Source organism: Otolemur garnettii, unplaced genomic scaffold (assembly GCF_000181295.1).
Source record: "Otolemur garnettii isolate 467f Iridium unplaced genomic scaffold, OtoGar3 scaffold00211, whole genome shotgun sequence".
Lineage (NCBI taxonomy): Eukaryota > Metazoa > Chordata > Mammalia > Primates > Galagidae > Otolemur > Otolemur garnettii.
This window is the reverse complement of record NW_003852606.1, coordinates 2,123,311-2,134,631: the sequence shown is the minus strand read 5'-3', so window position 1 is coordinate 2,134,631 and position 11,321 is coordinate 2,123,311. Positions and strand designations below refer to the sequence as shown.

Genomic DNA, 11,321 nt, shown 5'->3' with positions numbered 1-11,321 from the left:
GGGGGGGTCTTAAATGTGGCTGATACCCCGCCATCGTCAGGCGGAGGTTTTCAATGACCTGCCCCCCTTTCCAACTCTTAGCTGTCATCAGATCAGCTTTCTCTGCCATAGTTTCTTTTCATGGACTCAAGAGTCGGGACGCCCAAGCCCCCAGCCACCTGGCTAGTAATGGAATCAGAAAACCAAGGCCTCAGCCCCCTTTCAAGTAATGGACCCAGAAGTTCTGCCTCCTAGAGCATAGGCTCCCATTCCCCTTCTCCCTCAGACTCCGGGATTCGGCTGTTAAGTACTCTTCTCTCCCCCAGTACTCAAGAATCTCGAGCCCCAGCCTTTCTTCCGCTGGTCTGAGGAGACCAGGCCCTCCAGCCTCTCTTCCATCAAGCATAGGAGGCCCCATCCTCATACTTCCCAGTGCCGTCCTACCCTAGATTGCAGGAATCCAGTCTCTCGGCCCCCAGAAATGACTTTCAAACCTTGACCCTTGCTCCCAGAGCCCCCAGACCTGACTCCAGAGGAAAGGATGGAGCTGGAGAACATCCGGCGGCGGAAGCAGGAGCTGCTGGTGGAAATTCAGCGCCTGCGGGAGGAACTCAGCGAAGCCATGAGTGAGGTGGAGGGTCTGGAGGCCAATGAGGGCAGGTGAGGACTAGAGCTCAGAATTTGGAGGGAATGAGGCCAGCTGGGACCTGGGATACCCAGGCATTAACCTTCTGCCCTTATCCTCACCTTGCTTTCTGCTCCTGCAGTAAGACCTTGCAGCGGAACCGAAAGATGGCAATGGGCAGAAAGAAGTTCAACATGGATCCCAAGAAGGTGCTCAGGGCCACAGGACTGGGATTTAATTGGGCAGCTATCCAGGCAGGGAGTTCTAGAACCTCCAAGTTCCAAAAGTTTGACAGTTACAGGTCTGTTCTAGGTGAACAGACTTTGTCCTAATCCCTGGATTCAGATACTGACTGTCCATTTGTTCTATGAACATTAACCAAGTGTTCCAGCCTCCTTGTATCTTCTTGCCTGGAAGGTCTTCCCTTTTCTACTTGTATTTTTGGATACACTTCTGGTCCCAAGAGGAGCTTGAGTCTGGTAGAGGTTATGGACAAATTGACATGCCCAAAAGAGGGTTGACAAGTGTCATGACAGGAAGGTACCAGGGCCGTGGACACCCAAAGGAGGGAGCCTGGTGGAATCAGGGAAGGCTTCCTAGAGGAGGAGACCTTCAGATCAGGTTTAAAAAGTGAGTCGGTATTCACCAGGTAGAAGAAAGATGTTAGTTTATTTCTTCCTTTAACAACCATTTTCTAGCTGGGTGTGGTGGCTCACACCTGTAATCCTAACACACTAGGAGGCCAGGGCAAGTGAATTGCTTGAGCTCACAAGTTTGAGACCAGCCTGAGCAAGACCGAGACCCTGTCTCTACTAAAAATAGAAAAACTGAGGCAAGAGGATCACTTGAGCCCAGGAGTTGGAGGTTGCTGTGAGCTAAAATAAATTACACTCATTTTCCTGAGGCCTCTTGAGGGCCTGACTCTGCTAAGCAATTCAGTGACCCAGAGAATAGACCCTGCCCTGCTCTCAGAGAGGTCCTAGACACAGATAGCAAAATTCAAAGTGAAATGTAGCAATAACAGAAGGGTCTTCATAGCACAGAGAGAGCCAGACAAGCCTCCAATCCAGCCTTGGGCTTAGTGCTCACGTCCCTTTAGGGTCTACCATCTGCTAATAGTTTCTTTATTTGTCTTGCTTGAAGCAATTATAGTTTGTTCAGTCATTCAGCAAACATGTATTGAGCCTTTGTTTCTTGTGAGACCCTGTTCTTGGTTCTGGAATTAACCAGGGAAAGGCAGATGGCATATCCCATAAGGTGGAAAGGCCATGAGTTGGGAGGGTTGATATTTAAGGAGCTATCAGGAGCTTGAAAATGAAACCTGGCCCTGCTCTTTTTTGGGGGGGAGGGGGGATGATGTTGAGATTCCCTGGGGAAGTTTGGGGAGGGAGTAGCTTTCTGGCCTTTAGCACTGAAATCTGGCCCCCACTCACCAGGGGATCCAGTTCTTGGTGGAGAATGAACTTCTGCAGAACACACCTGAGGAGATCGCCCGCTTCCTATACAAGGGTGAGGGGCTGAACAAGACTGCCATCGGGGACTACCTGGGGGAGAGGTACGATCCCTACTCAGCTCCTCCTGGGCCCTTTCCCACTGCACCCAGCTCCTGGCCTCACACTGATGGCTCCTGGATAGAGCAACCGTGCGGCTTCCCAGAGGAGAGTCCCTGATAGGCCCGGCTTCTGCCCACACTAGGACATAATAGACAGGGGTCTGGGGGAGCCTATAACCACCTGAGAGCATCTGTGGGATATGGGGAGAACATCTGAGTGTCATGGGGGCATAAGAACTATGGGTGGAGAACGGCTCTTCATGGGAACTGTGGGAACACCTGGGAAGTGTGAGAACTGTTGGCAGGTATCTGGGAGGCATAGGGCTCCTATGAGTGTCCAGAGATTGTAAGGGCTGTAGAGGCTAGGGTATGTGGGACTGGATATTAGATGTTTAGGGACCGTGTGAACATCTGGGGAGCATAGGGATTATTTATGTAAATCTGGGGAGCAGGAGAACTGTCTGTGGATGTATAGAGACTATTTAGACATCTGGGAGCATGGGGGTCATTTTAAGAGAGGTGACAGTAGGTAGCATGCATGTTTGCTGGGTTCTTCTAACTCTACAAAGTCAACCAAACCAGGGTTCCCAAGGCAGATACTACTCCTAAGAATATGTTCTGAGCAACTCTGCCCCAGGGCTAGGGCTGTGATGGGGGCCAGGTAGGAAGGGTGCCCACTGCAGAGGGCACCTGCTAGGCAGAGGGCATGGCACAGTTTCTAGTGCCTTCCTCTGCCCACTCCCACTCCATCCTCTCCAAACTCCTTCCTGTGACTTTGTCCTTGTCATCCTAGGGAAGAGTTGAATCTGGCAGTGCTCCATGCTTTTGTGGATCTGCATGAGTTCACCGACCTCAATCTGGTTCAGGCCCTCAGGTAAGGGGTAGAGGGGAGTATGGAAGGGCAGGAGTATACCCATTAGTGCTTACTTTGTTGCATGTGACATAACCCTACTCAGAAATGAGCAAAACTAGGAAATTGATTGCCTCATATGAAACAGAAGTTCACAGGTAGGGGCTCCTTTAGACATAGCCATATCTAGGTCCCCAAATGATGTTAGAAAGTCAGTATTCTCTGTATCCCATAGTGCTTGCTGCTGTGTTGCCACTGCTTTCTGCAGACCTTCCTCAAAGCCCCTGGCAACCACCAGACCCATTTAGCAACTTTTGTAGAAAGAAAAAGACCTCTCTGGCTCAGTGCCTATAGCACAGTGGTTACAACGCCGGCTACATGTACCGAGGCTGGTGGGTTGGAACCCGGCCTGGGCCTGCTAAACATCAGTGACAGCTACAACAAAAAAAATAGCCAGTTATTATGGCGAGTGCCTATAGTCCCAGCTACTTGGGAGGCTGAGGCAAGGGAATCACTTAAGCCTAAGAGTTTTGCTGTGAGCTGTGACACCACAGCACTCTACTACGGGCAACATAGTAAGACTCTGTCTCCAAAAAAAAAAGGGCATCTCTGTGTAGGTCCACCATAAGTCTGTGGTGAATGCTCATTGGTCAGATTGAATCACATGGCCATACCTGAAACAATGAAGGCCAGAAGGTTTAGGTTTATTACCGTCCAGTTCTAACATGGGGATAGAGGGTGGGGATGTGCTTGTGCTAGCCTTGGCATCCACACCCAGCCCTTCCCTAACTCAGGCAATTTTTGTGGAGTTTTCGCCTCCCCGGAGAAGCCCAGAAAATTGACCGGATGATGGAGGCCTTTGCCCAGCGATACTGCCTGTGCAATCCTGGGGTTTTCCAGTCCACAGGTGGGGGCCTGACTCTTAGGGTTGAGGGAGGAGGGGACTGGGAGCCAGGAATCTTGGGTCCTGGAGAGGAGGGAACTGGGGGCTCACATAACCTGGATTGTCACCACCTGACCTGTTCGGTGCAGACACCTGCTATGTGCTGTCCTTCGCTGTGATCATGCTGAACACCAGCCTTCACAATCCTAATGTCCGGGACAAGCCAGGCTTGGAGCGCTTTGTGGCCATGAACCGGGGCATCAACGAGGGTGGGGACCTGCCTGAGGAGCTGCTCAGGGTCAGGCCCCCTCTTCCTGTATCCTGTCCCTCTTCCTGCCTCTGATAGTCCCTGCCCTGTGGGTCTCCCAGTGCCTGAGCTATCAGCTCAAAATTAATGCTGACTGCCCCTCCCACAGATGGCATGATCACACCAACTTGTATGTTTCTTTTTTCTCTTTCTTGCTGACTCCTGTATCTTGGATTCTGTCTCTCTCCAGGTCTGGGGCTCATTTTCTTGGCCTGTCTGTCTCTCTTTTTGGTCTCTCGCCCTCTTTTTCAAGATCTTGGTCTGTCTGTTTTTCCATCTGTCTATTTTTCTGACAGCTCATCAGGCTCTTCCAGCTGTTGTCCATGAGTCTTTTCTTCTCTCCTTGTCCCTGAGGCTTTCTCTACTTCTCTGTTCTGCTTCTGCCTTATCCCTCTCTCCCACTGTGAGTCACTCCAGCCATGGTATCATTGCCCCCAAGTAGCCCCAGGAGAGTCCCAGGGGTCTAGAATTGCTGACCTGGCCTTTGCCCCTCAGAACCTCTACGACAGCATCCGAAACGAGCCCTTCAAGATTCCCGAGGATGATGGGAACGATCTGACCCACACCTTCTTCAACCCGGACCGGGAGGGCTGGCTCCTAAAGCTGGGTACGTCCCCTCCTGGCCCCACTGGCTGTATCTGCAGGGGGAGGTCAGTGGGCCTGGGTTCTGGACTGCGTACCTGCTATGTGACCTGAGGCAAGTGATTTGCCCTCTCTGAACCTCCCCCTCAGTTTCCACATCTGAAAAATAAGGCTGAAAACAAGATCAGGCTGGTGTGCTGGGCCCAAGCATTGGCCTGGCCTGTAATATTTGTTCCCCAACCCTTCTCTTTACCCATGGGTATTTATGAAGTCCTTCTTCTGCCAGGCACTTATCTAGTTTCAGAGTAAGAACCAGATAGTAAGGTTTGTTTTTTGGGGGGTGGGGGATGTTCTCCACTGTAGTTAGCAGAAAACCCACGCTAAGGGCACTAAGTTCCTGGTAACCTGTTACCTCCCTTAGCAAGAACCTCCAGGCCCAGGGCAGGACTGACTGCACTCCAAGGCTCTGCATCTGTTCCCTCAGTCTCTTGGCTGCATCATCAGGCCAGTAGCGTGGTGGCTTGTTCACACCCTCCCCAAAACATTATAAGCAGAAAAGAGCCTACACAAGTGAGGAAACCTGTCCCAGATTTGCCCAGTAGACTTCTTACCTGGATGGATTGGCTCCTGGCTGGGGAGAGACCAATCCAAACTGATGTAGATGACTCAGAAGTCCTGGGATAGGATGGGAGATTGAGGCCAGGTTGCCTCTTAACACCTGTCCCTAGCAAATTCAGGGTCAGCTAGAACAGGTCATATAGGATGGTAGTGTGGTGGGGCCTTATCGTGGGCTACTAGATATTCTAAAACCCCATAGGGGCTCAGTGCCTGTGGCTCAAGTGGCTAAGACACCAGCCACGTACCCCCAAGGTGGTGGGTTCGAATCCAGCCCGGGCCCGCCAAACAGCAATGACGGCTGCAACTAAAAAATAGCTGGATGTTGTGGCGGGCACCTGTGGTCCCAGCTACTCGGGAGGCTGAGACAGGAGACTTCCTTGAGCCCAGGAGTTGGAGGTTGCTGTGAGCTGTGATGCCATAGCACTCTACCCAGGAGGACAGCTTGAGGCTCCCGTCTCCAAAAAAAAAAAAAAAACCCAATAGGAAGGCTATCAGTCATTTGTAAAGCTCCCTAGGTACTTCCAATGTGTAGCCAAGGTTGAGAGCCACTAGCTTGGCGCCGTTCCTGGGAACAGTAGGTGCCACCTGCATGTGAGATGTGGTTTTTACTGGAAAAGCAGTGATTGGCTGCTCCGGTGAAGCAGGTGGGCTGAGGAATTGCAGTCTGGTGCAGCAGTGGAGGCTTCCCATAGCAGCAGGAGAGTGCAAAGGAAGCCTCCAGTTCTGTGCAGGAGGTCAAGGCCAGGGTTCTCATCGGGGTGCTAGTACAGGGCAGCTTCGGCTTCCCTCCCTGGTGGGGGGGTTCTGCCCATGTGGAATTGTGCCCTTAAATCAAGGCCTCACTTCCACAGAAGGGGCAAAGGTTTCCTGGGAAATACAAAAAATGGAAATCACCCCCCAGTCAACACCATGGTGCTTGTCCCTACATTGTATCCAGGGGATTTAGATTCCTCAAAGTCACATGGGTCAGTGACTTAGCACAGCCTTGGAGCCATATCTTGGCATAGAGCACTTCTGTCCCCTTTGTAGCAGTTAGGAAAAGGTACCTCTTAGATATAGAAATACAAGAAAGGGGATTTGTGATGGTTGTTCCTACTCCACTGTGATATCTCCAAGAGCCATTGTTACTGCTGTTTATTTCCGGCCTTCAGGGAAGCTAGCAGAAGGTCATCTTGCTACAGAAATGTGGACTCAAATGGGTCTGTAGGCTGGATTCCAGAAAGGGCAAGAGTATGTTCTAAGGTCGCATAGCCAGTTTGTGCTGGAACAGAGATGAGCCCCCACAAACACCTTAGGGCAAAGACTGGGGTTTTGCCTTTTTCCTCGTGGGGGTGACTCCAGGGGAGAGGCATTTTCACCTCAGCAACAGAGGGCCCTCCTGGTCTAGGATAAGTCCTGGGGTGGATATGAAGGGGTGTTCAGCCACAGCAGGGCTCAGGGTCCTTGGCTGCCCCAGGGGTGGGGAGAAGCTCTAGCCATTCCTCATGTGGATGTAACTGGTTTTCTTCCCTCTCTCTCCCTCCCTCCCTCTGCGTGTTTCTCTTTCTGTCCACTGTGTTGCTGTCTCTCTTTCCTGCCCCTGCGCATTCCCCCACTTGCTGCCCTATTTCTGTTGCCTGCGGCTCTGGGGGCACCCCAAACTTCTGCCTTCCCTTCTGCACCTGGTCCTGCCTGCTTTCTCGCTGTCTGCCCCAGGAGGTAGGTACACGGCCGGTCCTTCCCTCCAACATGAGACAAGGGGAGGGGGCTGCCCAGGCCTCAGGCCCACAGGGAGGAGAGGGCTACGGGCTCAGGCTCTTAGTCCTGGGCTGACAGGCTTAGGAAGTATAGAACCCCAAGCCTGGGTTGCACCAATTTCTGGGGCCCAGGCATGCCCATCCCTGGTATGTCTTGTCTCTTCCCATGCACTGGCTTTTCCTAGGCCCGCCTTTCCTGCTCTCTCTCTGCCTCTCCCTCACCCCATACCCCCTCCCTCCCAGAGGCCCTGTCCCCCTGTTGAGCCCAGGCCCCCTCCCGCCCCTTCCCTTTCAGGGGGCCGGGTGAAGACTTGGAAGCGGCGCTGGTTTATCCTCACAGACAACTGCCTCTACTACTTTGAGTACACAACGGTGAGGGTGGACCTGGGTAGGATGCTGGGATCTTGGGATGAAGGGCTGTGGCCTAGACTTCTGGTTTGAGGGAGAAGGTACTGGGATGAAGATTTAGAAGTCTAAGTTCTGTCTATCATGCTTCTTCAGGACAAGGAGCCCCGAGGAATCATCCCCCTAGAGAATCTGAGCATCCGAGAAGTGGATGACCCAAGGAAGCCAGTAAGACCATCTCTATACCCCTTCCTCCCAAGGTGGGGGGACTTTTATGGCCTCAATTTTCTCTCCTCACTCATGTCTCCCCAGAACTGCTTTGAGCTTTACATCCCCAACAACAAGGGGCAGCTCATCAAAGCCTGCAAAACAGAGGCAGATGGCCGGGTGGTTGAAGGGAACCACATGGTGTATCGGATCTCGGCCCCCACACAGGAGGAAAAGGACGAGTGGATCAAGTCTATCCAGTGAGCCTAGGTTCTGGAGAGTTGGGGACCTGGACTATTGGGTCTGAGAGGAGGAGCTGAAGGCCAGGACCCCTGATCTGAGGGAGGAGGGGCCTAGGGACCTGGCCTCCCAACTCTGAGAGAGGAGGGGTTAGGGGCCTAGACTCCAAATCTGAGGGAGGATGGACTGGGGACTCTGGCCCTCATCCTGGGATTTCTCCCTTTCTGCAGGGCAGCTGTGAGTGTGGACCCCTTCTATGAGATGTTGGCAGCCAGAAAGAAGCGGATTTCTGTCAAGAAGAAGCAGGAACAGCCATGACCCCCTGCCCCGAACTCCATTATTTATTACGGAGCTGCCCCGCCTGGGTGGCCGGACCCCTGGGCCTTGGGGCTATGGATCATGGTTCCCAGTTTGGAAAGAGCGCCATCTCTAGCTCCCCTCTCTTTATTTGTAATTAACATGCTGTTGGTAATCTTATTAATTATTTAACCACTCAGCCTGCTGACCCCCTCATTTCTTAGGGTTGACAGGGCTGAGATACTTGGCAGGGGCTGAGAGCACTTGCCAGTCACAGAGGCCTGGGCCTGCCCATTTTGTGGGCAGCTCACTGTGCTCCAGGGTAGGGTGATGCCTGAGTGCGGCCCCATAGGGCCTGTCCTGAACCGGTGAGTTCTAGTTTCATCCTGAACCCTGCAGGGATAGAGTAAAGGGAGCTAACTCTGGGTGTTAGTGGTTAGCTGAAATTGACCAATCCCAAGGGACAGTGTTTGGAATGCAAGGATCCAGGGCTTCACATTCATTCTAGAGGTTACCTAACAGCATTGCCTGATTACACTATGGCCATCAGCTAGTCCCCATCTTTCCTTTCCTGGGACTCATATCTTTGAAAAGCAGCCCTAAATATCTGGTGGGCTGTCGTTGTGCCCTCTGCTTTGAGGGAAAGCTAGAACTGGAAGAGCTATGAAGGTCCTTACTCTGGAGAAGGTAGCCCAGGTCCCAGGTGCAGCAAGTGCAAGGGTCTTGCTAATGGGATGTCCCTGAGTGGGCTAGGGCAATCACAGGTGGTACCCCACCCATTTGTGGGGTGGAAGGAGGGATTGTAGAAGAATGCTATTGAGCCAGGTATCTCTGTCTCACTGAGCCAGAAGCTGTGATCAGCCTCCTTTGGAGGACACTTAATTTCCAAGGTACGGCTGAGAACCTGCATTTTAAACATCTTTTTTCCCCAGGAACCTGACAGCCTCAGAAAGATGTGGACCACCTATCTGAAGGCGAAGTCTTGGCACATGGGTCCTGGGTTTGGGCCTGTGCCCTTTACCCCTCTAAGTGGGGTATGCACCGTGTCTGTGGAAAGGGGCTTTGATCCTGAGCAGGGTGGGTTGGTGGGTGGGGAGACCTCATGTCACTCTCCCACACCCTCTTTGAACAAGGGAGACCTTTAGTAAGAGGAAACTACAACTCAGCAGGCCCTTCGACTAGGATATACCTTTTTACCCTGAGGTGAGCAGTGGGAGTCATGGTCCCACTGTTGCATCTTGGAGTTGTTCAACCCCCAGTTGGATAGCTCCATGGGGTGGAGTGCTCCCAAATGTTGGGCCTGTGGCCACAGACATCACAGACCTGAGGGCCCCTGGCACAATAACACCACCACCTTGGCCCTGTGGCATGCAATGGAGAACTGTGTTTCCCGGCAGGCCATGGGACTCCAGTGGCATCTCCAGGGGGCTGATGGGCATGTAGTTCTCAACTGTTCCTTCTCAAAGGTTCCTGGGAAATGGAATCATTGACCCAAAATGGTCCTGGGCGTTGAGGTCCTTGGTTAATGGAGGGTCTCAGCACTGTCATTCTTCCCTGCCTGCCTACCTGCCTCTATAGAGAGGATGTGTAGTTAGGTGTGCAGGTACCATGGCAATTAGGGGAATGTGACACTTTAAAAGGTGAGAGGTTGTGAGCCTGATGACGTGGAGTCTGGTCAGCCATGGGAGGGACTTGGATGCTTTCTAAGTAGGATGGAAAGCCCTCCAAAGGCATGAAGCAGGCCTGCCATGTGTCTGGAGTGAGGTTGTAGGAGGGGCCTCTGGTTCTGCAAGAACAATTTGGAATGGGGAGCATGGGAGCAGGGAGGTACCTAAAGAGGCTGTGTAGGATGGTGTGACTGAGGAGATGGAGAGGAGTGCACTAAGTCAGATATCTTGAAGGAGGGGCCAAAAGGACTTGCCAGGTGGCTGGGTCAGCTGGTGAACAGTGATGCTTTGACCAAGATGGCTGAAGAGGAATATTTGGGGTGGGGATCAATACTTCTGCTTTGGCCAAATTAAGCTGTAAATGTCTGTAGAACATTCTAGCCAGATTCCATCACCTCAAACAGTGATGCTTTGACCAAGATGGCTGAAGAGGAATATTTGGGGGGGGGGGGATCAATACTTCTGCTTTGGCCAAATTAAGCTGTAAATGTCTGTAGAACATTCTAGCCAGATTCCATCACCTCAAAATTGAGCTTCAGTTTTGTTTGTCTACAATCCATCTCAGATTGAGGATTCTGGCTTCCAGCTCCCTCCTTCCCAGGACTCCCAGACCCCCAACATGGGTTGCTATCATTTGGATAGGACCAAAACTCATTGAAATTTGACCCCCAAGGTGGCAGTGTTAGGAGGTGCCTCATGGGGTCTGATCCCTCATAGATGAATTAATGTCTTTTTCCCAGTGTGGGTGAGTTCTCACTTTCTGTAATGGAAAGTAAGTTATAAGAAAGGTCTGGCTTCTTTGGTTGTCTTTTGCTTCCCTGTCCCCTGCAATCTCTTTGCACGGGCCTGCTCTCACCTGCCCAATCTTAAACCTTCCAACCAGCAGAATCTGAGCTAAATAAACCTCTATTCTTTATAAATGCCACAGGCTCAGGTGTTCTGTTCTGGCAGCCCAAAGTGGACTAAGCTGTGTGTAGAATTGTGTCCCCCCAAAGTTTATCTTAAAATCCTAACCCTTGGCATCTCAGAATATGATCTTAGGAAATAGGGTCATTACAGATAAAATTAGTTAAGATGAGGTCATTAGTGTGGGCCCTAATCCAGTGTGACATGTGTGCTTGTAAAATGGAGAAATCTAGACACAGACAGACACAGAGGAGATGATATGGATAGATATGAGGCAGAGATCAGGGTGATGCATCTATAAGCAAAGGAATGCCAAAAATGGCCAGCACCCACCAGATGCTCATGGAAAGGCCTGGGACAGATTTTTCACAACCCTCAGAAGGACCCAGCCCTGCCTCCAGAGCTGTGAGAAACTAAATTTATATGGTTTAAGCCACCCTTAATATCAGCCCTAGTGAATTAATGAAACACTTCACTCTTTTTTTTTTTTTTTTTTGAGACAGAGCCTCAAGCTGTCCCCCTGGGCA

At 51.6% G+C, this 11,321-nt stretch overlaps 1 protein-coding gene across 1 annotated transcript in view; it reads left to right on the top strand.

Moving 5' to 3' along the window:
• CYTH2 (cytohesin 2) overlaps positions 1-8,420 on the top strand; it is a 9,061-nt gene extending 641 nt beyond the window's left edge. The window contains exons 2-12 of the mRNA XM_003801525.3: positions 492-639; positions 747-813; positions 2,041-2,159; positions 2,950-3,030; positions 3,801-3,913; positions 4,039-4,187; positions 4,692-4,803; positions 7,428-7,504; positions 7,634-7,705; positions 7,790-7,944; positions 8,155-8,420. Of these exons, the coding sequence (XP_003801573.1) occupies positions 492-639; positions 747-813; positions 2,041-2,159; positions 2,950-3,030; positions 3,801-3,913; positions 4,039-4,187; positions 4,692-4,803; positions 7,428-7,504; positions 7,634-7,705; positions 7,790-7,944; positions 8,155-8,242 (1,181 nt within the window). The 3' untranslated portion in view covers positions 8,243-8,420. The remainder of the gene's footprint in view (positions 1-491; positions 640-746; positions 814-2,040; positions 2,160-2,949; positions 3,031-3,800; positions 3,914-4,038; positions 4,188-4,691; positions 4,804-7,427; positions 7,505-7,633; positions 7,706-7,789; positions 7,945-8,154) is intronic.
• Positions 8,421-11,321: the final 2,901 nt, after the last annotated feature.